Here is a 27,899-nt window from a genome sequence, read left to right on the forward strand (position 1 = left end):
TTTAACGCACAAGGTAAAGAATTAACTTCACCAAAAATACCAGAGAACCATAATCCTTTGGTCCCAACAATAATAAATCCTCCTTGCTCAATCATGCATTCATACAACTAGATATTATCACACAAATATAACATGCATGGTTAAAACATCAGATAACACATCAACACTGCACACAACTTTAACTATCACTTACTTGGATCAGACATGAACTAACCCAAGAGGTCAACCATATGTTGATCGTGTCCCAACAAACTTATCTAAGACATGTTTCTAGCGTAGAAACCATCTCAGACACAGATGCCTCCTCTTCCAGGTCAGGAGAAGGTTCCAAACATATGTAACCAACACACACTTGTTTAGCACCCAAGCATCTGTCATGCCCTACTGTCATCCAACAAAATTCTGCAGAATCTGCTCGTCAGATGTTCCGTCAGATGTTCCAACATCTGATAAGACATCAGTTCCCTTCTAACGGAACACACCAAGAAATCCTTTATCAAAGCCAATGGAGGTTAGCTTTTTAGAGTTGGAAGCAAAAATAAATTGCTCATAACTTTCTTCAGATTCCTTTTCAACAAACTCATACATGAGTGCCTTTATGAGTGGACTTAAGATCACCCCCAAGTATTTTTGGCATCTCTAACAAGTTAATTAAAAAACTCTCCTCGAGCATCACCACACCAGGGCTTACATCATAGAACAGAGTGGTGCATCCTCAACAAACAAAACCACCAGGAGTTTTCCATCAGATATATATGCAGCGGAATTCAAACCACAAAACTCCTCAACAAACTTCAGGCACACTACAATAACACATGTTTGAAAATAAATCAAACCATACATCAACTCATCATAAGATCTACACGCCTGAATAACAAAAGATAGGTCTAATACACACCCTATCATGAATAGTCCATCCTCCACTTCTAGGGACCATTCAATCAATGTGAACTTCTCCAAGTTCAAACAAATTTTCAGTATTCCTTACTTGCCCTTAACCAGAAAGTATCCTCCCTAGGATCTCATCCAGAAAACAGAACAGGATGCCTGCTCTGATACCAATTGAAATTCTGGTATAGCAGAACCAGATGTTGTACAAAATGTCGAGACATCTGGTCTGACATGAATAACACGGCAAGGCATATAACATTAAAATGGATACTGAGGAATAATGTTTGATCAGATGTTCCAACATTCAACTTAAAGAGAATGTCATACTTAATGTTGGAACATCTTACGAAACATAATAAAATCAACAAGTAAATAAACTGCACAGGAAATTGTTAACCCAGTTCAGCCAACCTGCCTACTCTGGGGGATACCAATCCAGGAAGGAAATCCACTAATAGATCTAGTCACTAAGACCTCCAGCAAACCCTTTGAATTTACGTCTTACACTAAGACCTCCAGCAAACCCTCGGTTTACGTCTTACACTAAGACCTCCAGCAAATCCTAGGTTTACGCCTTATGACCTCGACACTACTCATGCAACTTCTGCCTAGGAACTCCTAGACATGAGATCCCATCTCACTTCCACACAGCCAACACAACCTGTGTTGTTCATATAATGTTGAATAAAATGTGGTGACAATCACCGTGACATATTTTACTCTTGCTTAAAAGCTTCGAGTAAATCACACACAGTTAACTCCGTACTTCAAAGCTTAGGAGTAACCTTACACAATAACAAACTCAGTTCTTAACTCGTGTTATAGAATCCACAAGTAAGAATCACAATTAAAAAATACAAACACTATCTCCTTGCTTAAAAGCTTCAGAGATATTACAATACTCAACTCATTACCTAAAGGTTTCTGAGTGAGGACATAGTGACCATCTCACAACCCGAGTGGTTCACTTACACCAACTCTCCTAGAGAGTGGCTTAAAGACACGAAACCCTAAAGACTACATCTTTGATGAACAATGGTTTCGGTTTATTAAAATCTTGGTCTTGAGTCTTCTTTATATAGACAGAGCTAGCACGCTCCTGATCTTCCAAGATAAGCTTCAGAACACAGCTGGTCTTTGAGTCACGTCCAGCTAAGCAAATCAGACCTTAATAAAATCTTTCCTAAAATAGTTGATCCTCTTTAGGAAATAAACAATGTGTTGAATCATTCCATTAAGTCTTGATAATAAGATATCTGCACTAATAACGTCTTGATCAGATCAAATCTTGATATACACGTTTGTAGAGTGGATTTCCATATATAGCAGATACGTGTAATAAATGCGCGAGATTTGGGCAATCTGACTGTCGTACCCAAACATGTTACAACATTTGGTCCAACATCTTTTGTACCCAACATGTTGAAACATTTGGTCTAACATCTTGCTTGTATATTTGTTTTAGCAAAATGAGGCCAGCACACAAATATCCAACATACATATTATATGCAGTTTCTATATATATATATATATATATATATATATATATATATATATATATATATATATATATATATATATATATATATATATTAGTTTCTTTTTTACAAAATTCTTATTTTTGCTTATATATTGTGCATATACACTCCTATGTTTTCTTCATGTTGTAACTCCCAAATAAATTTCTAATTAATTCATTGATAAATTGTAAAAAAAAAAGTTGAAACGGTTGCTTTATTTAATATTACAATGTAACCTATCAAAAATCTTTTTTTTTTACGCAACCTATCAAAAATCTTCTTAGCCTTTCAATTCCACATTTAATTTAAAACGGTGTTATTCATGACTATATATGTGCCTTATGAACAACCCCTTGGTACATATATGAGGGTGTGTATTGCCAAAGGAAAACAATAATTTTCTCAAATGTTTTTAATCTCATTTTGTGTCCTATTTGTTTTTGCGAGATTCAACGGATGAGGCTATTATAGTGCATTTTACTCTTTTAATTCAAGCATATACCAATTCATGTTTGATACAAAATCTTGCATTTGCTTCAAGTACCTTTTATCTAAGTGTAATTAGTATGCATATATATTCTGTATTCTTTTGAACAAATCTATTTTTAATTAATTTTATATGTTTTTGTGGAATCAATTGTATGTATGAGTTGGATAGTGATGACACATTTTTTATGAGGTAGTAAAACATTCTCACTCTTTTATTATGTCTTTGTTAGTTTTCCTTGGTGTGCGTGGAAATTGGTAATATATTTGTTTGACTTTGCTTTCTACTTGCTTAGATCAAAAGAATAAAAAGGTATGTAATTTTATTTCGAGTCTTCCTAATTTTCATTTTCCATTTTAATTATATCACAAAGATAATTTGAACAATTATAATTTTTTTTTTATCTTTTCAAATTTGAATGACATATTCTATCCAATAAAAAAGTTGAATCACATATGATTAGAAGTTAGCTTTTGAATCGACAAAGTCTCACTAAGTCTTGAGAATATCAACTTTTGAACAATACATATTATATGCAGTTTCTATATATATATATATATATATATATATATATATATATATATATATATATATATATATATATATATATATATATATTAGTTTCTTTTTCACAATATAGTGTGGTATACCCGTTCTAATTTAATTTTAAGTTATGCTTTGTGTTATTTTATATGCTTTGTGTTAAATTATTGGTGCATGTTGGGTTTATGAACAATACCAGTTATGAGATAATAGAAAAAAACTATAATTAATTATTAAAAAAAATACTATAAATAGTGCTCTAAATTTATATAATCCCTTGAGAGATATTAAAAAATATATAAGTCAATTTTTTGTAACAATCCCCAGTACATTTTCCATATACGAATTACAAAAAAAAAAAAAAAAAGCAACCCATATTGCCATGTTGCTCATGCAATTTAGTGGACCTTTAAAAAAACTTTCTCTCATTGTACCAAAAAAAAAACTTTCTCTTATTCTATTCTACTCTACTGTTCTATATCTAACAAAAATATAATATCTAATATTAATAATAAAGTAAAATAATGATGTAATTAAGTCGGAAGAAAGTGATGTTGAGGCAAAATTCATTTTAGTGTTTTAATGACAACAAACCTTATGGAATAAATAAATACAATGAAAGATTTGCTAAGTGAGGTGATTTTCTTCCTTCTTTTTCTTTTAATTTTGTATTTGGATTTACAAATTCCATCCATATATTGTTTGATATATTCAACATATTTAGTTGGAAGATCATATATAAATAACACATTATTTTCTTAATTATATATGATGTTTTTTGTTTTCAGGTTTTATAGTAGAAAGATGTGTAAGCATTTTGGAAAGCCAATTTTGTTTTAGGAAGCAAAGTCATGTTACGAAGTGTGACATTTGATTCGGAGGGGCTAATGTAGGAAAATTGGTTTACCAAATTAAATATTGCTTAGTTTTGGTTCTTGGGGTTAAAGATTTTTTGTTTCTTCTAATTGGCAAAAATAATTTTTGATTTTCTTGCAAACATGTAAAACTTTGTTTGTAAGGATTTGAGCGTTCATTATACTCCACATAATTTGTTTTATTTATTGAAAAAAAGTTTGTGATTATTGATTACTAATGTGCCAATTTTTTTTATTAGAGTGACCCTTCATTTTGCCACATACATATATTATAAAATGTTAAAGTTCAAGTAACTTTAATAAAATGATCAATAAAATAATATCTAATAATAATAATAATTCAAATTTAGTCAAAAAATATTCATATTTATGAAAAATATATTCAAACCTTAAAATTGATGAAAGGTCAATGAAAAGTTGTAATTTTATTATGCTACAGTCATCTTTTCAATTTCCACACATTATGGGTCAATTGAAAATATTGTCAAATTAACATTTAGCTTTTCATATTTAATCATATAAAATTATAATAAAGAGATTGAAGTATGATTTAAGACCATATGTTCAAAAGTTAACATTTAACACTTCATATTTAATCATATGAAAATATTATAAAGATTTTAGAGTATAATTAAGATAATGGTACGTAGAGAGAATTGAGATATATAGAAAATGAGTGATATAGATAATAAAACTTGATATTGAATTAAAAAATTTGTATATAACTCTTGATTTAACTTTTTTCTATAAAATTAACTATATTTCTTAGTTTGTACGAAATGGTTAAAACAACTTATAATTTAGAACGATGTTAATTTTTTTCTTCTAAAAGAGCATGTTGATATTTACCTCCCTTCAAAATTACTTGAGGTGTTCAAACCTAGAACCTTCCTATACAAGACATGTATGTCTATTTTGCAATAGACCAAACTTATGAAGTTACCATCATAATATGTTTGAATAATATATATATATATATATATATATATATATATATATATATATATATATATATATATATATATATATATATATAATTACTGTTTTTAAATTAAAAATAAAAAATGGTTACATAGATCTGGTGCATTTACATGATCAAATGGTTGACATTGTTTGGAAGTTATATAACTTTCCCGATTAAAGTTGGAGAAAATTTATTCTTCTTTCTCATCGAATCCACAGATTTGCTAGGGCACGCCTCTTCTCTCTCACTCTCTCTGCGGCCTCCTCTCAGATTTGCGCCGCTACGGTACTTTCACTGATTCTTCAATTTCCATCGTTTAATTCTTAATCATATTCATATTATTCATCGTTTATATCTATATATTTTGTTTGATTTCACTTTCGAAGTTCTTGATTGTGCGATTCATATGAATTTCGTGATTTCGTTATTTGTTTATTATTATAATCATAATCGTGATTAGAATTTTGTATCGTTATCTGTGTTTAGAATTTTATGAAGTTACCATCATAATATGTTTGAATAATATATATATATATATATATATATATATATATATATATATATATATATGTGTGTGTGTGTGCGCGCGTGCGCGTGTGTGAAAGTTGAATATTTTGTTAACTGAGTAATTTCATTTTTTTAAAATAACAAATAATTTCATTAATTAAAGTTAGAATAAAACTTTGATAATATCTATTTATAATCGACAATTTTTTCTTTCTAAAATCTAAAAATACACAAAACAAACAAAAAATAAATTATTAATTTTTTATAGAGTTATATATAGATCAAATTAAAAAGAAGGATAAAAGAAGCTTCTATTATAATCCACTATGCAACTGCAATTACATTGATTCTTATATGTAGGTGGATGACACCTTATTTGTGTCAAAAACAATTTTTTTTCTTTTTCTTTATATTATATATTCAATATTTAACGAAATAAAAAGGTTGAAAAATACTTTAATAGTTTTTTTTTAAGAATAATATATATAACAAAATTGTTATTTCTAATAAAAAAAAATTCGAAACCATTTTAATCAAATCCGTGCAACGTAAGTGATTTGAGAAAATAATTGGTGAAACGAAACATGACAATTTTAATTTTCTCTACGGTGAAACAATATTAAGGTAGCAATTCCTTCTATATTATATTAAGGTATAGTATTAAGGTAGCAATTCCTTCTATACAATTTTAAAATTCGCTACGGTGAAATCATTTTTTTCATCAAAATGAGAATATATTTTCAACAGTTTTTATCAAAATCCATTTTTTATCACTCATCATCCCTCACCATCTAAAAAAAATAGATTTTTATGATTATAAACAAACGGAAAATAGCTTTTGATTTTCTTCAAGAAAATCTATTTTCTTGAAAATGATTTTTTTCAAAAAAAATCATTTTTTTTTTTAAATCTCAAACAAATTGCAACCTTAATATTGTTTCGTTTCACCAATTATTTTCATCGTAGCGAATGATTGCTAAAAATATAGATTATTTTAAAAAAATATATTCTAAAAAAAAATAAATTAAAATAGAAGAAAATCTATTTTAATTAATTTTTTTAATATAATATTAATCCACTGCACTTCTATTGATTTCTATATACACCTGAATTACACATTGTCTGTGTTAAAATCAATTTTATCTATCTATTTATATTATAGATTCACTTGACGAGAAAAAAATTTTAAAATTAAAAGTCACTTTTATAATCAAAGAATAATTCAACACATTTTAAATAATTATTATTTTCAATACAACTTATAAAACACAATTTTTTTTAAAAACATTTTAATCAAACCCGTGCAACGCACGGGTTGAATACCTAGTAAATCTAGAATTTAACTATATTTTGAATAATTAAATAATTCTAAAAGTCGGGGTGTTACAGAACTCACCTTGTGTACTCCACAAGTTCCTCAAACAGAGATTAATAATTATTAACGACGGTAAAAACTTCATATCAATATCATGATAACAAAGAAAAAAGAGATAGTCTCTACGAATTTTAGGCATTTTATACTTCCTTTGTCTAGAATCTTCAATAGTGTTGGCCTCTGAATTTTACATGCTTTATATTCTTTCTTTTTTTTTTAGCATAAAGGAGTTGAGATTAATAACATGCTTTATATTCCATTTGTCTTTATTATAGAATTATATCTTTTCATACCTCGCTTTCCATATCACCCATGGACTTGGAAATGGAGATTTTATAACATGTGTCCCAGGCTCGTTCAATTTTATATAGATTTGACAAAATCAACAACAATGAATTTATGTGATTGAGATTTATATCCTCAATAAATCTCCTAATTAATTTTATACGCTTTATATTGTATGACTATAATTGTAATTTTTTTTCACATTTGGTTGAATATTTGTCGTGCTACCGATTAATTCCAAAGACTATGCTATGCAGTTTGGGAGTTTTCATATGTTTCAAAAAAAATTAAACAGTGCATTCAATTGATTTGACTGGTTTGTTGTTGTTTGTTGGATTATTTGGAAAGAAAGAAATACTCGTATCTTCAATAATTAGATGTTATCTCAAGCTTAATTGTTGGACAAAGTTAAGATTATAGTTTGGTGGTGGCTCAAAACTAAGAAACCGGGTTTCAATTATGATGTTAATATGTGGTGGATTCATCCGATGTTTTGTATTGGGTTTGCACCTTAATTTATTAGTTGTTTTGTTCGTATAGATTTTGGTTACCTGTTGTGTTTGAACTCTTGTATCCTGTCATTCTAGCCACATCTTATGCTAGAGTATTTTAATTTAATTCTTTAGCTTCATAAAAAAATATGGGTCATGCTAAACAGTGTCCCCGGGGCACTTGTTAAGTATACCTAAAAAGGAAATAAAAAATAAAATTTATATTGAAAAGACAACTTTTTGTACTTTTGAGGCATTGAATGCACGTATTTCGAGACAGAATTTCTATTTTAACATGCTTAACCAGTGTCCCGCATTTTCCAAAAAATATTTAATTAATCTAACAAAAAATATTTTTTTTTATAATTAAGGGCAATAAAGTAATTACGTACATTACGAGGAGCCAATGCTAACAACCTCACAATCTTCTTCTATGAAATTATCAACAACCAAAGTCTGTTTTTTTTAAACATCTTTCCATACATCGCTTTCCATATAACCTATATATGGACTTGAGGAATTGAAGATATATATTTTATAACATATGTCAATATTTCCCAAACTCGCTCAATTATAATCCTGTTTGGTAAAATTAAGCTATAAGCTAGTTTATAGCCGATAAGGTAGCTGATAGCTGAAAAGCTACTTGATTAAAATTAAAATGTTTGATAAAATTAGCTTTCAAAATAATTGATAAATATAAAAAGATATAACGGGACATACATGTTTAGTGAGTAATTTTTTATTTTATAAAAATAATAAAATTAAATTAAAGGTTAGAAATAGAAAAAAAAAACTGTAAAAAACTATAAGCTCAAACGCTACTTAAAATAGTATCTTAAAAAAAAGCTATAATGTAATGAGAAAAACTTTTCACCAAAAATATAAACTTTTTTTGAATTTGACCACATCAACAAGACAACAACAAAAGCATCAATTGCATAGATTAAAAAGGGTTATTATTATTGTCAAAAAACAGGGTATGATTATGTCTTCTTCCATTTTAAATTATAAGATAAAAAATTATATTTATTAAAAAGAAATTAAAATATAATAATTAAGAGTTTGTTTGATTGGGTTTTAATTAGTTTTCAGTTTTTAAATACCATTTTATAAATCAATTTTTTAAAACGGAATTTGAAAAGAAAGTAAAATAAAAACTTGTTTGGTAGTCCTATTTTTAAAACCGTTTTTAAGATGAAAAATAAATAAACCTTGTTTGAACATTGAAAAATTTGTTTTTTTAATGATTTTATTGAATCAAATGAATTAACTTTATACTTTATATATAAAATAAAATGAAGGCTTAATTATATTTTTGGTCCCTTATCTTTATTTTAGTTTTTAAATTGGTCCCTTATCTTTTAAAAGTTTCAAGTTGGTCCCTTATCTTTTCTGTAGGTTTCAAGTTAGTCCCTTCCGTCAAATTTTTCACTATTACCGTTAAATTTGGACACGTGTCATCTTTTCAAGTGTGATTTCCTTATGTCACGTGTCCAAATTTAACGGTAATAGTGAAATTTTTTACGGAAGAGACTAACTTGAAACTTTAAAAAAAATAAAGGACTAACTTAAAATCTAAAATAAAGATAAGGGACCAAAAAATAATTAAGCCTAAAATGAAATAATAATACTCGCAAGAATAAAGTTACTCATATTATAAAACTTAAACTTTATGGGTAACCCCAAAAAAAACTTAAACTTAATGTTATACTCCCTCTCTCCCTAAATATAGGTTTCGATATTGATTAAATGTGTACGCAAAATATACTAGACCAACAATGTCAAATTAGCATAATGAACCCTTGTGTTGGAAAATTGCACTTGCTGAAAGCTACGTATAACAACAATTTAGATGAGAGTTTATTTTTCTCTTCTTTTGACTAATAGATTTTGATCTTACCTTAATCAAAGTCAACCTTTCCGATGATGCTCCTCTTCCGTTCCGGTGAATTGAAGGGAATTTTATATCTGCAGGTGTTTCGACGCTCAAGTCAGTAAGAGTGTGAAGCAGATGCTTTAAGCATGAGAAGACTTTATATAGTCCTTGGCACAGAGCCAAGGCCATTGATGAGCGTATCAACGCCGTTAATGGCTGTCAGAAAACGATCGAGGAGCCTTGTTGGGCAATAAATGTCCATCAATCTAATATAGGCTGTTACGATATGGCTGGATACTGCAATTTTATATGAACCAATGGATCGTGACAAGGCAGAAGCGTTCATCCCTAGGCCTGCTATGTTTAGACCGTGTGCAACCATCGATGAGGGTCTTCGATTGTTGGGTTGAAGGCTCGTGCATAACAGATTTAGATTTTTTTTCGAAGCTAACTAATAGATTTAGATAAGTGTTAAACATTTACGGAATTTTGTTTTTTAATATAAGTATGAGTAGCGTTGGAAACACTCTTTTTTCTAGACTATTATTCTCTATGGTTTTGTTTCGCCAATGTCAAATATGAGTTTATGATTTATAACTTAGAAACTTATACTGAAAAAAAAAAGTTTGATAACGGATCTATTCCACAAGTTTATAGCTTATTTTTACTAATTATTATAACTTATTTTAATAAGCTAATTCAATTAGCTTATAGCTTAATTTATTTTCTTATAAAGTTTCTTTTCACTTTTTTTATAGAATTTGTTTTGTGACTAATTTTATAGAATTTTTTTTCTTTTTATTGATACTGTTTTTTTTTTATTAAAATTTATTGAGTCATTTAAAATCTTAAAAATTCATAAAGTACCTTTTTTTTTTACGAAAATTCATAAAGTGCTTTAAAATCTTAAAAATCCGTAACATAAATCCCAATCTAATATCATGTATCATCTATTAAAAACTCACAAAGTAAATATAATCTCTATCAAAATCTTCAATTATTTTTTTTATCAAAATAGTCTCAATCTAATATACTTCATATTGAAGGGGGCTTTATTCTTTGCAACTCTTTAGGAAATACTAGGTAAAAGGTTGATCTTCTAAAAAGATTTTTTTTAAACATCTTTTAAAAAGATTACTTATCAGAAGCAACTCAAGCTATTACTTATCAGACTTCTCTAGTTTCATTCAAGACTCTCTCGACATTTTGCTTGCCGAACTTTATGCTATTTTACATAGCCACACCTTAGCCAAAGACATGGACATTGATGAGTTTGTCTGCTATTCTGACGATGTATAAAAAGACTCCTCCCTTCATTTCCACACCCATGCAGTTTTGATACAAGATATTTAAAGGGAATCATTGTCCTAATTAATTTATTCGCCAAGCTTTTTCAAATAATGACCTCTTAATTCATGCTTCTTTCCTGGAAAGTATTCGGGATTTTCTCCGAAACGATGCGGCCGGAACTTTTTTTATGGGACCCATGTGAATTTCAACCAATAAAAGAGAGTGTGTTGGAGTGTGTTTGTTAAAGAGTGTGTTGCTAGCATTATTCTATTATTAATTCACACATGCAGTTTCCGTATTCCGTATGCATACTTTGATGTCACTATTGGCACCCCACCACGCCGCCGAAACGAGCTTATTGCTTTGTAATAGTAGTACTATAAAAGGACATGATATTATATGCACATTTACAACATATATTCCTCTTATATTATATTCTTTGAATCATACTATATTTGAGCAACTTAATATACAATGGCTGTAGGAGCAACTACTACAAAGATTCTGGTAATCGGAGGAACTGGTTACATGGGAAAGTTCATAGTTGAAGCTAGCATTAAAGCTGGTTATCCCACTTTTGCTCTTGTAAGAGAATCGACTCTTTCTAATCCAAACAAATCATCCATCATCCACAACTTCAACACATTGGGCGTCAACATTGTTTTGGTATGTTTTGTTTTCTTTTGCTTCAAACTTAATTAGCATTTTAGTTTTTTTTTTTTTTTCTTTTAAAACATGCTCCGACAATCAACACTTTTAGTTTTCTTGTTTTGTAGTTGTAACGTTTAATGATGTTGAATAATATTCAGGGTGATATAAACGACCAACATAGTTTGGTTAAGGTCATAAAGCAAGTGGACGTTGTAATCTCAACAGTGAGCCACGATCAATTATCTGATCAATATAAGATCCTTGCCGCTATTAAAAAAGCTGGAAATATAAAGGTACATCGATCGAACTTTAAGTTTTTTATTTTGTTAAGTAATTAATTTAATGGCTAGAAATTTCAGTTTTAAAGTGAATAAGTGGAGTGTTCGGAGTTTGAAAGCCGACCCTTATATAATGCAATTTCCTTGTCAACTAAGCTAATCTCACGGGATAAATTTTAAATTAAATTGTAATTTTGAGTCAATTCATGAAGTGTTATCATAAGCAAAATATATTTTTTATCAAAATAAATAGTGTAAGATTCATTTTAATCCCTCACAAATTGACAAATTGATTTATTTGTAAAAATATTTTAAACTTACGATAATTGATTAATATTATTTTTTTTTACAGAGGTTTTTTCCTTCTGAGTTTGGAAATGATGTGGACCAAAATCATGGATTGGATGAGGGAAAGGTTGTGTTTGACACTAAGACCAAATATCGTAGAGCCATTGAGGCAGAAGGAATTCCCCATACGTATGTGGTGGCAAATTTTCTCACTCAACACTTCCTTCCAACTTGGTCACAACTTATGGACTCAGCTTCTCCATTAGATGAAGTTATTATCCTTGGGGATGGAAATATCAAATGTAAATAACACTAATTTCCTTCAAGATTACAAGTTTATATATAGTCAATATTATGTTTCTTTTTAAGTGTAGCATTTTGACCGTGCGAACTATTCGCACATAACCTATGTTTTTATTTGTTTCAATGAATATTTTTAAAATATAAACTTCTTAAAAACGGAGGAAGTAGGATCAAATACATTTGATTTCTTACTTATATTTAAAAGCAAAGAGAATTTATGATAATTAACTTTCTGTTGATTGACAGCCATTTTCAATACTGAAGAGAGTGTTGCGACTTTCACTATTAGAACAGTTGATGATCCAAGAACTTTGAACAAAACTCTCTATATTAGACCTTCCACGAACACCTTGTCATACAATGACCTAGTATCTCTTTGGGAGAAGAAGACAAGTAATACCCTTAAAAGAATCTATGTTTCGGAGGAGCAAGCAGTGAAGATGATGCAAGGTTAGTTATTAGTGATATATTATTATTATTATTATTATTATTATTATACGCAACATATAATTATTGTTTTATTCATTCAAGTTGTGAAATTGATCTTTATCTTGAGAATATAAGTATAAGGCTTGCTTAACAATTGCAAATTTGTTTTGTTGTTTTTGTAGAGTCACCATATCCTTTAATAAAGATGGGCTTTGCAATTTGTCTGGCTGCATTTGTGAAAGGAGATCACACTAACTATGAAATTGAACCCTCAATTGGAGTAGAAGCTTCAAAACTTTATCCTGATGTCAAATACACCACTTTGGATGAGTACTTTGAGGAAAATCATGATCGCACTCCATTTTACTTAAATTGGTTAATATCAATTAACAATGAGCAACATTTTAATTAGCAATGTACTACTATATTGTTTAATTAAGAAGTTGCTAATCAATTTCTTTATTATGGGAATTGATAATTGCTACACTCGTTGATCACTATTATAAGTAAAAAATCACTTTTTAAATCTCATTGAATAATTAATATATCTGATTTTGTATTATAAATTAAATACATCAATTATTCAATAAATCTATTTTATTTTTTTTGTTATAATAGTGATCGGAGTTGAATGTCTTGAATATTTTTTGGTTAAATATTTTTTGTCTCGTGAATAAATAGTATGTCTTGAGTTGTAAAACTTAAAGGTGTACTCATATTTTGTTACATGTTTATTGAAGCCTAATGTTTTGATTTTGCTCTTTTGTTTGCTTGAAAGTGTAGTACATATTTATTTTCTCCCCTTAATCATCATCTCAAAAATGACAAAGGCAATTTGCTAGTGAATGTGTAATGCAAAACAAGAACTTCTGAGTATTTTTTATGATTATACATCACTCTTTTTTTCAAGCTTACATTGATTGATTTCATAACTATTTTTTACAATCTTAAATTTTACCTAGCTTGATTTTAGAGTTTTATAAGTACTAATTATAATTAATCTTACAAAATTTGAGTTTGTAACCCTTAACATTGTAGGCAACAATTACCTTGAATGCTAGATGTTGAAATAATCTTAGATATCACTCCCTCCGGTTTTGAATATAAGCAAAAAACACCATATTTTAGGTTCATTGAATAAAATGTGTATTTGGACTATTTTATGGTACAGATATATGTTTTATTCAATGAATCTAAAAAGTTGTTTTTTTGCTTATATTCAAAACCGGAATGGTACATTCTTAAGCTGTGTTCACAAATATAAAGATAAACATGTAACAATGGAATTTTCAAGGCAAATATGTGTTCATTTTCCAAACATCCAAAACAAAATCTACACATGGTCGAACTCTGGATTACCAGGGTTCCATCCCCCTGGGAACTAGAGGGTTAATACCGAAAACAAAGTCTACACACAGTCGAACTCTGGATTACCAGGGTTCCATTCCCCTGGGAACCAGAGGGTTAATACTGAAAACAAAGTCTACGATGGTCGAACTCTGGATTACCAGGGTTTCCATTCTCCTGGGAACTAGACAGTTAATACTAAAAACAAAGTCTACACAAGTGTGTCTAAAAATTCACTGATTGTGGTATATCTCAGCTGTGGATATAGTTCAGTACCATTCGCACCAGATGATGATTCAATATCAAAGTATGTGTGATCTCCCTTTATGAAAGCTGAATATATAAAAAGCATCTCGAAATTTGCAGGGAAAGTTGTTGCTGCAATGCAAAAAAATTTGCAGACAGCAGTGAATTTGTTGTTTTGAATAAATAATTCATGTTTGATTTAGATTAATTTCTAGATAATGGAAACTTGCCAACTAAAATAAGCTTACAGGTTGTGAAAAGAACTTATAACATAATTACTTAAAAGCTAAATGAGATAAGTTTTTGAAAATATATATTGAAATGCAAGAACTAGACTATTTCATAAAAAACAAATTCTATGCTGGACCATTGCGGATTGGTACTTGAAAAGCGTTTGAAACTCCAATGATGACAGAGGTTGCCTTTTAGAAGTACAAATTCATGGTACTCGTACTCCCCATCCACACGACAGAGACAGTGACTTGATAGGCGTCAGTTCGACAAAAATAAAGAAAAACAAATTTACATACCTCAAAACTAAATTCTTATTAGTTTTTACTTGTTTTTATGGAACCAACACCGATCTAGACACTATCTCAGATGCAAAGACAATGAAGACCGTGAATCTTTACTTCTGAACTATGAAGCACGGACACTCCTCAGATTAGTTGTGTCCCGTGCCAGACACGTGCCAGGACACTGACACTTATGATTGCACTTAATTATGTCATTTTCTTAAATTATTATCGGTGTAGATGTGTCAGTGTTCGTGTCGTGTCTCATGTATGTGCTTCATAGCTTCTGAAGGACATCGTCGATCATCATTAGAGTTTCGGATAATTTTTAGTATTGATCTGATACAATATAGACTGGAGTACTGGACCACCTGCCTTCTTAAAAACTATAGTTGTTGTAGAATTTTTTTCATATTCTTTTTCTGAGAATCTTTTGAGAAAATTATTTTATTCAATCTGTCTCATAGTGAAGTGATTCATTTGTTGTATGTAGAAGTCATATTATTATAATTGAAACTAAAAACAAAGTGCTATTATTATAATACCTTTGATTTTCTCAAGTAGCTCTTCTTCTGAGACATGCAACCTCTCAAGCTTCTTCCCTATTTTAGTTTCCCAAATCTCAACCAACTCATTCAAAGAACAAACATTTCCTGGAGGTCTCAAGTACAAAACTTTATTCAACATGCGAGGATCGTCAACTGCATTGATAGTGAAAGCAGCAACATCACTTTCCTGCATAAACACACCTGCAAATGAAAACCATTCATGAAAATGTAAGCACTTGAAAAATAACCAATGGTCTTCAATTCTTGATCAAGTAGAGAGACCTTTTGTATTGCCATCACCAAATATCGTGATTTTGTCCCTAGGAGGAGATTTTAAGCCTGGTTGAACAAGAGAAGGAAGCAAAACTTTCATAAAGAAATTGCAGGATATGAATGTATGTGGAATGCCTTCAGCTTCCACGAGTTTTCTGATTTCAATTTTGGGTGCATAGAAATTATAGCCATCCTCAAGTTCACATACTTTAGCTTTGGTAGGATCTGAGCCAAATTCAGATGGGATGAATCTCTGTAGCCAACAAATAGTTACAAACACAATCATTGAACACATTTAATAATTTAATAATGCAGGGAAAAAGTGATTTTTGTATCTAGAATACTAATTCATGTGTTATAGGATTATGAAAAACGTTCATGTATAGCTAGGTTGAGTTTCAAATGCCTCAATTTAATATGTAACTTTCTTATAGTAAACAAAAGTACATATATGTTATATATCTTACAACAACAACAACCAAGTTTTATCCCACTAAAAGGGACCGGCTTCATGGATCAAACAACGCCATAATATTCTACCACATATCATATTTCTATCCCAACTCATTAATCTCCAAATCTTTCATAATAGTTTATCTTGTAGTTTTTCTAGGTCATCTTCTGTTTCTAGTGATTTGACATATCCTCCTTATTACAGAATCTACAAGTCTTCTCTCCACATGCCAAAAACACCTAATCCTAGTTTCCACTATAGGTGCCACCCCGACTCTCACTCTAATGTTTATCATTTATAATCATATCCCGTCTAATCTTCCCACACATCCAACATAGCATCCTCATCTCTACCACGAGTTATGATCCTCTCCATTTTTACTCTTCATTTTTCATCTTCGTTACAATAGTTTTGAAGAGTTTTATAATATATATACTAAACTATTGGGTCCACCGAATGTCACGTCATTGCATTTATATTCTCAAAATTTTAGTAATGACAAAAATGAAGAGGATCCTAACTCGTTTTCTCTACCAACATTTGGTTGGTCAGAAAGGTAGCAGATTCAATTCAGACTATAAAACCTTAAACAAGTGGTCAGGGGTTAGACTACCGACTCTTGTGTATGGAAAAAACCTAATTGAGCCGACAGAATCCACCTTATGTGCCCAACAAATATTCCGAGGGAGTTTAGTCATTACTAAACACACCATCCATCCGATATTTCAATTTTCATACATATATACCCTTTTTCAACTAAAAAGGTCAAAAAGTAAGCATTTCAAATGGAAGGGGTTTATGCATGATTCAAACCTTGATAGAACCAAGTTGTTTGATAACCCTGATGAGAAGCTTTTGCTGTAGAGTCTGTTTAGCTGAAACAGCACAAATTACAACATCTACTAATTTGACAGCTTCAACCAGGCTTGTTTCATCTTGGAGAGAACCCTGTTCATAAAATTTCAACCACAAGAATGAAATAAGACTCACTCACACACTAAGACAACAAAATACAAAAAGAGAGTGATAGAGGGAAAAAAAAAATCATACTTTGAGAAGGGTAATTCCGGCATTGGAAAGACATTGAAGTTTATGGGATTTGATTGGGTCGGAAAAAGCAGAATCTCTAATAAGAGCAAATGTTGGGTGACAAAATTTGAGACTTGTTTCTGCTAAATGGTAACCGAGACTTCCCGTGGCACCAATTATCAAAATTTTGGTCATTTTCATTCTATACAATACAACAACCTACGTACCTATGAAACATTAATCTATTGAGAGTAACGGTGTCTCCGTACTTATGATTTATGAACACAACAAGAATGAGTAAGAAAGTAGAGTAAAATGAGAAAATTCATTCTCAATAAATAAATAAATAAATAAATTATCAAAAAAAGAAATTAAAATGAGAAAATTTGAGTCACTTTATTTTTATTGGGCTAATTTGGACAATCCGTCATTTAACTTATTTATTGGTTTTATCTTGATCTCTTAACATTAATTATGTTTGTTTTTCTAAAACATTAAATTTCCTTTTTTTAGTTATCATGATATTAGTACGAAGTTTTCACCGTCATTAGCGGTGATTAATCTCCGTCGAAGAACATGTGGGGCACACAAGGTGAGTTCTCCCCTCCCAACCGAATTTCCGCCATACGCATGAGTCAGAAATCAAATCTCTGACCACATGCTTAAGGGGACTAAGACCCTTATCACTTGGACCAATTCATTATTGGTTAACTTTCCTTTCTATTATCCGTTAATGTGCATCAATGATATTATTTATTAGTAATATTGCTAGACGTGCTAGTAAATACACATGTTGTAAACCGTTTAGGTGTTTTACTTAATACGCATGATCTACCTTGTATTTTTTTTGTTTTCAGATCAATGAGGATTGTACCCATCTTTTCTTCCGATGCTCCTTTATCAAAGGTGTGCGGGGAGATGTTTTTAATTGGTTAGGCCAGAGCCCTTCGTTGGATTTGGAAGGATGGAATCACTTTTTGTCTTTTGGGAATTTGATCAAGTCAAAAAAAAAAGGTAACTATGTGAGTAATTTGATTTGGTTAGCTAGTATTTGGTGCATTTGGAAGCTTAGAAACGTCGTGGTGTTCAAAGGAGTGTTACCTAATGTCTCTACTCTCTACCTTACTGGATAGCATTAAGACTATTTTTTGGATTTGGTTTAGTAGTCGTGCATGTGGTTTGTCTTCTATGTCTTTCTCAAACTGGTGTTTTGATTCAACTGGTTGTCTTCAAAGCATATTATAATTTGCTTTGTTTTGTAAGAGATTGAGTACCCCTTGTACTCCCTTATAATAATATTTTTCTTATAAAAAAAATTATGAGTTCCGACACATTTCTCAAACTGAAGGTAAATACATTATCAACATGTTAGAAAGGGAGTGTTCTTGTTAAAAATGGCTATTGTCGGGTTTTTCTTTTCAACGTACCACTCATTTTAATTCATTTTAGTGTGTTACATGGCTATTAACGTTAATTAGTTAAGAGACTAATATGAAACGAATAAATAAATTAACCGGTCAATTCTTCAATTTAGCCTTTTTATTTTTATTTTTAATGTTAATTTTTATTCTTATCGAATGAGGCGGTTGTTCAATACATAAATAAAATCTGATAAAAAATTGTATAATTAGGAATTGATTCGTTGTTGACTGGAGTTTTTTTTTTTTTACAGTGACTGAAGTTTATTAATCATTTGAATTTAATAATTTGGTTCAGTATCTATTTGATTTGTAAAAGATAGTTATTGAATAATACATAATAGTATAAGACAAAATTTTTTAACGATCAAACATTTTTTATCTTATAAAATATTTGGTCAACGAAAAGTTATTTTAGTATTTTATATAAATTTTATTTGGGACAAAAAAATTGTCAAGTGATTTAATAATTGATAAGAATTCCAGTTTTTCTCTGGTTTCTTAACCTGCATTTTGTCCAATCTCAAACGCGAATTAATTATAATCAAACAGAGGACAGCAACATATTTCATTTATTGATTTTACATGCACACCTCTTAACTAACGTGACTTTTATTTTAAAATTAAATATTAACATAACATGGTCCAAGGAACTCTAGTTAAGAATTTCATCCATTCTCACGCTCTAACATAACATGTACAAATTGATATTTTATAATTTTAATATTTAATTTTAAAGAAAAATCACACCACTATGAGAGTTTCGTATCACTTATATATTAATGTGTTTTCAATGTGGTAGATATATAATTTTTTTTATCAACAACAAAGACTATAACTTTAAGCGAGCAACTGCAATGACATCCGTAAAGAGAATATGATGTAGTTGAGAGCGGCAGACCGTCTATGATTTGAGAACACTCTCAAAGGAGGCACCATGTTTAGTTAGCCAATCAACACAGTATGTTGGAAAGAAACAGCTCAATCTTTACAATGGAGTTGAGAAATCTGACTAAGAACCTGTTTGTTATATCTTTTTTTAAATAGATTCTTATGGTATTAAATAATTTTATCTAAAACAAATTTACAAATTTTTTTTTTATAAAAGCTTCGAATGAAAATTTGGTTTGAATATGTATTCTTAAAATGTTATTTTAGGTATTTGATCATTTTTTTGAAAAAAAAATTTGGATATCAAAATTTCGAAAAATCATTAATTTTGAAGTTATTTCAAATAGATTTTCATAAAAATCATTTTTGAAATACAACTTTTTGAAAAATTTGTGATTTTGACTATGTTTTGATCTTCAATAATGTGTATTTATGTTATATGATGTCAAAATTAGTGTTTCAATTTTAAAAAAAATGAATATAAAAAAATTTGTAATATTTTGAAAAACGGTTTTAGAAAATCTATTTTCAAAAGTACAAAGAAAAAACCTATTTTTTTAAAGCTGAAACAAACAGGCTCTAACATGAGCCACCATAGAATCAGACTCAATAACAATACTCTTGTGACCAACATTTTAAGTCTTACAAAGACCATGAAGAATAGCATATAACTTTGTCCCAAGCAAGTAGTGATACTACATAAATCAAAGAAATCCAATAACAATCAACGTTATTATTCCTGATAAGACCACCAAAACTTGATTTAGATAGAGAGTTGTCATCAACATTGACTTTAACGATACTATCTAAAGGAGGAGATCATGTTGCCCATATACTAGGAGTTTGTAAATGTTTTCCTTGGAAACGAGATGCAGCACATCAAAGTGAAGTGAATATATTTGGCTAAGGCAATTCCAATTTAACCAATGATTACCAATAAAAACCTAATCATTCTAGGACTTTCCATAACATCTAGCACGTTATAATTATAATGAAGATAATACCATTAGAGCATGAGCATGATGTTTGACTTTGAACCAAAGAGGAAAATCAGGACAAATAAAGATAAACATCCTTATTGAAAATCAAAGCAACCCAAATTGTTATGGAGTTGGGACAATCTCTGAAAGTGTGAAGCATCATGAATGAGACGGTCATTCATGAATGAGGACGACAACATCCTTAGAATAGTTTTTAACAACAAAAGATAATAACAAAGCACACAAATTCAAATAGAGCATATTGCACGCACTAAAATGAAATAAAAACAAAAAGCAATTGATAAATAACATTATAAGAGCTTGAGCACTTTGATTATGAATTGAGGTCTCTCATTCTCTTTGAATAATGATAAGCTTCTCCTCGAGATGTGAAGACATTCTTAATGCCTTGAAGGTGCTTCTCCATAGAGCCTAATTTCTCCTCGAGATGTCAACGTACCAAAAATGCTTGAGCACTCCTAAGTCCTAACCAAGAGTGTCCACCATAGTCCATAGATAGAACTATTTATTCAAAATACAATTTTTTTTTACGCAATCATTCAAAATACAATCTAAGTTGCAGAATATAGCAATCATTCAAAATAATGGCATATTCAATGAACTCGAAGTATTACACTCTGGATTTCATAAATTCAAAATTGTGTCAAACCATAAGCCTGATTTGACCATAAATTATATTGGTGCCCATAATCAATTTCTAAATAACTTTCAGCTTCTATTACAGACGACATCAATCAAAATAGTTCGATTCTTTAATTTATATATCATCTATAGCACAGTAACAAAAGAAGAAAAAATGAGCATACAAAATTTAGCCGGGAAAATAAGACAACTCGTAACTGAAATTGCGCATCAACCTATTTTAATTTATTTTCTTCCTTTCTTGGCAGAGAAATTTGAAGATCCTTGGCCCTTCGGCGCCTTACCCTTTGGAGCCTTCCCACCCTTTGGAGACTTGCCCCCCTTTGCCTTGGAACCTCTTTTTCCTGCCTTACCCGATCCACTTTTCCTCAAATCCTTCTTCATCCTACGATCAACAAGGACTTTTCCCGGGCCGGTCTTAACTTGGACACCTTTCTTTGCAACTACATACTCCTTTTTAGGCCTTTTCGGAACAGCATTTTTATAAAGTCGATCAATTTGCTTACTCTTTGAACGATCGGATATGTCTGGCTGGTCTGATATAGCATTGGCCTTCTTACGTACCTTCTCAAGCTTCCTCATTGCAACACGCTTCTTTCGTGCTTTGGCCTCAGCCACCTTCTTTGCAGGGCGAGCATCAATATCTTTAAATTGTGCTTTCATTGCAGCAATTTCCTCTTTCGTGACAGGCTTGACTGGAACACGGTGTTTCCTTTCCTCATCTAAAAACCATTTGGGCAATCCCTCATCGTTAAACATGTACTTGTTATATGCATCATCCAGCATTTGTTCCCTTTGCTTTTTCCTAAGCATCTTCTTAGCATAAGCCAATATCTCAGCTTTATTTTCAACATCGTCCTCTGACTCATCAGAAGACGAATCATCTGAATCAGTGGCAGGTGCAGGAACAATCTCAAAATCCATTTCCTTAGATGCTTGAGATTTAGTGTGATCTATCTCCATAGAAGCAGCCGTATTATTTAGTTTGATCTTATCAGCAACAGGCTTATTTTCTTTGACCTTCTCAGCAACAGGCTTATTTTCTTTGACCTTCTCAGCAACAGGCTTATTTTCTTTGACCTTTTTAGCAACTGGCGTCTTCTCCTTCAGTCCATCAATATCCATCTCATTTTCGCTATCATCCTTCTCAAAGCCTCCTTCCTTTACAGCTTCAGCAAAGACATCCTGATTAAACCACATATTTGTGATCTCCTCTTGGGTGGGCCCTGCCCCGTCATTAAGTGGCACCATCAAAGGATTGGCTTCTTGAAGATCCTGATCTTCATCTGAATCATATTTTGACTGAACAATGTCCTCGTCCTCACCAGCCTCCTTTGCACACGGAATAAAAAAGGACATGTCATTCCAGTTATCAACAATAACACATTTGCATCACAGAAATACAAATCCTCAAGGGAGGTCCAAGCAGGTAAAACTAACAATATCAACATAAAAACATGTAATTGCATAGGATATGTTTGAATGTCAGGACGAGAGGAAATTAAAGAAAACTGGAATTAAAGGAATGTGAATATAATGTGAAGATAACGGTTTCAGAGATGATCAGAAAAGAAATAGGTTATCAAGAATCGGATTAGAATTTTATTTCCCTTTATATAACTCCCAAACCGGAATGTGTAATTGCATCTACAATCACAAAAAAGAAAGCTCCATACCTCCAAAAGCTGGGAGTCTGCATCATAGGATTTCTTAATACGCTTCCGCTGCATTGCAGTCCCTTCCCTTTTTATCACAAACTTTTCATAAGCTTGTTCAAGGAAATCATCCATTTGTTCATCATATCTGATATGAGTAGACAGTTAGAATCCCCAGTAAAGAAAGACAAACAGAATGAAACAGTGGAGAGAAGAACAAATGTGATTGAAGAATGATTTTCATAAAACAGAAAGAAAGAAAAAAAACAAGAGGACAAATAAAATATACCCCTCACACAAGTCTATGCCTTCCTTCACAATATTCCCTTATTTAACTACAACTCCTAATATAACCCCCGGTAACCAACTAAACAGTCCCATCCCTGGGGAATATACGGCTCACACCTTCTAACTATTGAGTGAAGGCTTGTGCATAAGAGTTACACTGTTAGATAACCATTACAAGAACATGTCAATTACCTTTTACGTTCTTCATCAGAATCTAAGTCACTAGATGAATGCTCCAAGCCACCTTTGTTTTCTTCATTCTCACTGTCATCCACTTCACCCTCACCACCTTCATAGTCAGTGGTGTCAACAGCTACCAGATCCTTCTTACCCTAAAACCCCATGACAGCAACCAAGAAACAGTTAATAACTAGTTAAAAACATTTCTCTAATCTAAAGATGAGTAATTAACAAAACCTGTGCCATGAAGCTATTGTCACAGCTCAATATATTCAAATAAATAAGCATAGACAAAATACCCAACACAAAAGGTAAGATATGCTCTCTTTCTGGTTTCAATATTAAGCAAGGGCCAAAAAGGAAATTTGCTAAGATAAAAAGTCATATCACTAACTTGTAACTTAGTCTAAAGAGTAATGGAGTAGGAAGCAAACAAGCTCACAAAGTGTTACAATATGAGTAATTTATCAATATATATCTCCTGTCACATAGGAAGTAAATTCTCATGAATACTACGTCAAACACACAACCTTTAGGTACATATCTCATTTCACAAAGTGAAAAAGAATTCAGAATGGAAAACTAATTGATACCACTTTGATTATATTAATTTGATTATATCTCATTTCTCCCCAAATAGATACTGTACATTTATAACAATGACTAATCCTTCAATAGTTGATAAGAACAACTTGGTAAAGTTATTCCGCTCATTATGTCCTTGGTTACTTTTCTTAATGAATGTTAAAACCACCTTAAACAACACTTTATTTGAAATGAAGTATAAAGATTAAAGCAAACCTTTATGGAGGCAAGAGAAAACAACTCGTGATCAACATAACCATCTTCTACTGCATCCATTTGCATCCCTGTTGCTTTTCGTGCCTTGTCCTGTAAAATCCAAATGGGTAAGGCAATAAATCAGCTTGATCACATCCACTAAAAGGATTAAAAACAAGATCTCCGCTTAGAATGCATGAAGGATTAACACTATTTTTAGACTTGAGCATGCCTGAAACTATTTTTTCGGAGTAACATCATATAAAATCTTGATATCATATTAACCTATTATGGTTTCCAGAAAAAATATTAACAGTGATGTTGCAAAGATCAGAAAATGTATTCATGTTGTGTCCAACCGCAAAGTACTCAGTGGCAACTAAGGAAACCACAAACCTTAGCTCTTCTTTTTGCTAAAATCTTTTTTTCACGTTTTTTCTTGCGTTCCAATGCATTTGACAGTTCCTCCATCTCATTGAGTAATTTATCATCTTCATCCACCACATGCTCATTTTCCACCTCAGCTGTCGTAGCAGGTTCGGTCTTCTTAGCAGGTGAAAGAGCTTTTCTTATGTGAATCCGCCACCTACAGGTAACCAGTAGATACATCATTTCCCCCAAACAAAAGAAACGAATAAACATATTCAGGATTGAGCATGTGAAAAAAATAATGACAGAAATCACAGGAAGTAAAGTTCTAGCCGTGCAATTACTTTAGAAGATGCTTGAAATCTTGCTTCCCCAAAACCCTCAAATCTTCACAGAGAGTTTTTATCTGCCATACAACCACAATCAACGCATTTAATAATTAATAATATCAACAGCATCAAGAATTTTTCAAACCCCCCCCCCCCAACTAAAAATGTTAGATATCATTGTATTTTGTATATACCCAAAAAATACCTCTTCAGTAGTAAGATCATGATCCTTTATTGGTAAATCAGCAGGATCAGTAAAGCTTATGGAAGTAACTGAACCAAGAATCTCCAGAGGAGCATCGGACCAAATAAAATTTGCAGCTGAAGAAACCTTCCTCAAAGTTGTGTTTCCATCTTCATACCTGTTAGACACAAAATAGTTACAGAGACAACAAATACCATATGATGAAGCAGTTGAACTAATGACTTTCCCCTAATCCAAAAGATTGTTATTAGAATACCTTAACATCCTCCATAATTAGTTACTTTTCAAAAACTTAAATGATGAATCTAACATACAAATCTAATAAATAAAAAAAATCAAAATAAAGTGTTGAGGGAGTTACCCATCACGATGCCTCTTTTGTTTATTATTGTCTCTAAGTACATCCACCACCTGCATTATCGATTCAACAACCAAGGAAATCAAATGAAGAGAGCAACAAATATACACACACACACACACACCAAAAAAAAAAAAAAAAAAAAAAAAAAAACACCAATCAAACAACGCCCAAAAAGAATAATTTACCCTAGCTTCCGGTTGAGCAGATGCCTGAAAAAGATACTTGATATCGAGAATGCGAGGATCAATCTTAGCAGGGGCCAAATACTTAAGCCCCAAAATATATATCTCAGCAGATTCAGAACGACTAGCTGCCGGTTTATCCACCTCAACCTTCTCAAACAACTGCAATCCAAACATTCCACCACAAACAACATCAAACAATTTTCAACATTCACAATCAACTCCACAAAACCACATTATTATAAAAAGAAAAACAAAATCCATTTAACATAAAAAAACAATCACCTGCTTCATACAGTAAATAACAGAATTGTAATCCTGGGACCTGAAAATCTACACAAAATAGAAAGAATATTAACAAACAGATTAAGAAAATTAATTGGAATAAAAACACAAAAGTTAATTAAGGTGAATTAGATTATAACCTTGGTAACAAAAGTACCCTTAGGTGCTAAAAGCTGTGTAGCCAATTTAACAGCATCAATAACAAGAGCATTTTGACTAGTAGCTTCTTGAGCCCAAGCACCACCAACATTCGGAGAACCATCATGAAGAATAACATCAAAAGCACGACAATCGTTTTCCTTCATGATTTTCTTAACACGTGACTTACATTCAGGTCTGGTGATATCTTCTTGAATAGCAATAGCGCCACGGATGGGAGCAATTGGAGCAAGGTCAACTCCGATAACGAGATGTTGGACGGGAACACGTTCAACAGCAACTTGCATCCAACCTCCGGGAGCGGCACAGAGATCGAGAACGTAACGTGCTGATTCGAGAAAATGGTACTTTGAATTGATTTGAACGAGTTTCCATGATGCTCGAGATCTGTAACCGTGTTCTTTGGCTAAGTGATAGTATTTGTCTAAACGATGTTTTCCCTTTGCTTTTGCTTTCCCCATTGAAGAACAAGGTTCAGAGGTGAAGGTTTAGGTTAGGGTTTTGGAAGTGTAACAAATAGTGATGATGATATATGTATGTAGCAGAGACGTTTATTGTTAGGTTAGGATTTCTTTACGTAATGGGCCGGGTCGGGTAATCAGATTGTAATTGTTTGTTTGGGATTTTGGGCCCATTATAATTTAACGTGCTCTCCAAGTGTCTTTAGCTAGAAAGATAATTTATTCATAATTTATAATTTGCACCTATAAATTAACTAATTTATTATGCTGAAAAATTTGTATAAAGCGGGTTTTAGAGCGTTTGATCCGCTAAAAAATAGGAGACTAGACAATTTTTATTGTTGTATCATGTTTGATTTAGAAAATGCTTATAGGAACGGACAAAATAGGTAGTAAGAGACGGGACAAAAACAACAATTTTTGTCCCTTACTAAATCACATGACAAATTTTTTCTATAGTACAACTATAAAAAATTCAAAAATATCCATTTTATTTTCGAATATAAAAAGTATTATGTCTATATCTTTCCGGTACAGTTTGTCATGTCTTTTACTATCTTATTTTATGTTATATTATTATGTTTGGTATTTACTGTTTTACAAAACAAACGCACCCTTAATAATTGAAGTATTGGACTATTAAGACTATGGTGGACTTAGTGAGAATGAGATCATCCTCCAAAACTTTTATCCAACTTCTTCAAGAACTAACTAATATTTCAAAACTTTCTCATCAGAAAGCCTTAGTTGTCCATAAATCTACGAATAATCTAATAATCGGTTGTTTATTTGCTAATCAATATGGGTAATTCTTTTTTTTTTTTGTCAAATAGTTTTAATGGTTATAATTTCACTCTTAAAGTGAATACATGAAATGTTAAAGTTTAAACTTCGGCTCTTGCCTATAAAATATGATGTTCATACCAATTGAGTTAAGCTCCCAGATATTTGAATCATTCTTTGTTTTAAAGATGTTGTAGGTGACATATTTTCTTCCCTATTTATGTTGTAATGAAAAAGGGCTATAATTTCTTTGAGAGGAAATAGAATAGGGGTAAAATTGATATAGCTTGTCTTGGGCATACCAATATCACAAGCGAAACGATACCACATCTAAGAGTCCATATTTTTGCAAAGAGGGAATTGTTGAGAAAATAAAATGCTAGATTGACCGGCAGAAATGTCAAAATTGTTAGGTTGGACGTTATGACTGGAGTTCGAACCT

The 27,899-nt window shown here is 31.2% G+C and overlaps 3 protein-coding genes across 3 annotated transcripts; 1 reads left to right on the plus strand and 2 right to left on the minus strand.

Moving 5' to 3' along the window:
• Positions 1–11,504: 11,504 nt before the first annotated feature.
• Positions 11,505–13,878, plus strand: LOC123916188 (phenylcoumaran benzylic ether reductase Pyrc5-like). Its single transcript, XM_045967576.1, has 5 exons — positions 11,505–11,773; positions 11,917–12,051; positions 12,389–12,626; positions 12,874–13,077; positions 13,239–13,878. Exons 1-5 carry the CDS (start codon positions 11,582–11,584, stop codon positions 13,466–13,468), a joined length of 999 nt encoding a protein of 332 aa, XP_045823532.1. The 5' UTR covers positions 11,505–11,581; the 3' UTR covers positions 13,469–13,878.
• A 464-nt stretch (positions 13,879–14,342) lies between these two features.
• On the minus strand, positions 14,343–17,780 carry LOC123916120 (probable pinoresinol-lariciresinol reductase 3). The gene is made up of 5 exons (XM_045967493.1): positions 17,490–17,780; positions 17,253–17,387; positions 15,995–16,238; positions 15,710–15,913; positions 14,343–14,781 (listed from the first exon to the last, which is right to left on the minus strand). Exons 1-5 carry the CDS (start codon positions 17,667–17,669, stop codon positions 14,615–14,617), a joined length of 930 nt encoding a protein of 309 aa, XP_045823449.1. The 5' UTR covers positions 17,670–17,780; the 3' UTR covers positions 14,343–14,614.
• Positions 17,781–21,353: 3,573 nt separating this feature from the next.
• On the minus strand, positions 21,354–26,756 carry LOC123914386 (pre-rRNA 2'-O-ribose RNA methyltransferase). Its single transcript, XM_045965517.1, has 11 exons — positions 26,195–26,756; positions 26,055–26,102; positions 25,773–25,931; positions 25,588–25,637; positions 25,227–25,383; positions 25,037–25,098; positions 24,720–24,909; positions 24,345–24,434; positions 23,556–23,695; positions 23,097–23,223; positions 21,354–22,752 (listed from the first exon to the last, which is right to left on the minus strand). Exons 1-11 carry the CDS (start codon positions 26,672–26,674, stop codon positions 21,646–21,648), a joined length of 2,610 nt encoding a protein of 869 aa, XP_045821473.1. The 5' UTR covers positions 26,675–26,756; the 3' UTR covers positions 21,354–21,645.
• Positions 26,757–27,899: the final 1,143 nt, after the last annotated feature.

This window comes from Trifolium pratense, linkage group LG3, assembly GCF_020283565.1.
Source record: "Trifolium pratense cultivar HEN17-A07 linkage group LG3, ARS_RC_1.1, whole genome shotgun sequence".
Lineage (NCBI taxonomy): Eukaryota > Viridiplantae > Streptophyta > Magnoliopsida > Fabales > Fabaceae > Trifolium > Trifolium pratense.

Bases quoted from the DNA above. Each gene is read 5' to 3' on its own strand.
- LOC123916188 (XM_045967576.1), top strand. From the start codon at position 11,582: ATGGCTGTAGGAGCAACTACTACAAAGATTCTGGTAATCGGAGGAACT. The intron at 12,052-12,388 runs GTACATCGATCG...TTTTTTTTACAG, and splicing joins AAAAAGCTGGAAATATAAAG to AGGTTTTTTCCTTCTGAGTT. The intron at 13,078-13,238 runs GTTAGTTATTAG...TTGTTTTTGTAG, and splicing joins AGCAGTGAAGATGATGCAAG to AGTCACCATATCCTTTAATA.
- LOC123916120 (XM_045967493.1), bottom strand. From the start codon at position 17,669: ATGAAAATGACCAAAATTTTGATAATTGGTGCCACGGGAAGTCTCGGT. The intron at 17,388-17,489 runs GTATGATTTTTT...TTTTATGAACAG, and splicing joins CCGGAATTACCCTTCTCAAA to GGTTCTCTCCAAGATGAAAC. The intron at 14,782-15,709 runs GTATTATAATAA...TTTGCATTGCAG, and splicing joins GCTACTTGAGAAAATCAAAG to CAACAACTTTCCCTGCAAAT.
- LOC123914386 (XM_045965517.1), bottom strand. From the start codon at position 26,674: ATGGGGAAAGCAAAAGCAAAGGGAAAACATCGTTTAGACAAATACTAT. The intron at 25,384-25,587 runs GTAACTCCCTCA...TGTGTCTAACAG, and splicing joins CAAAAGAGGCATCGTGATGG to GTATGAAGATGGAAACACAA. The intron at 25,099-25,226 runs GTATTTTTTGGG...GTTGTATGGCAG, and splicing joins ATGATCTTACTACTGAAGAG to ATAAAAACTCTCTGTGAAGA.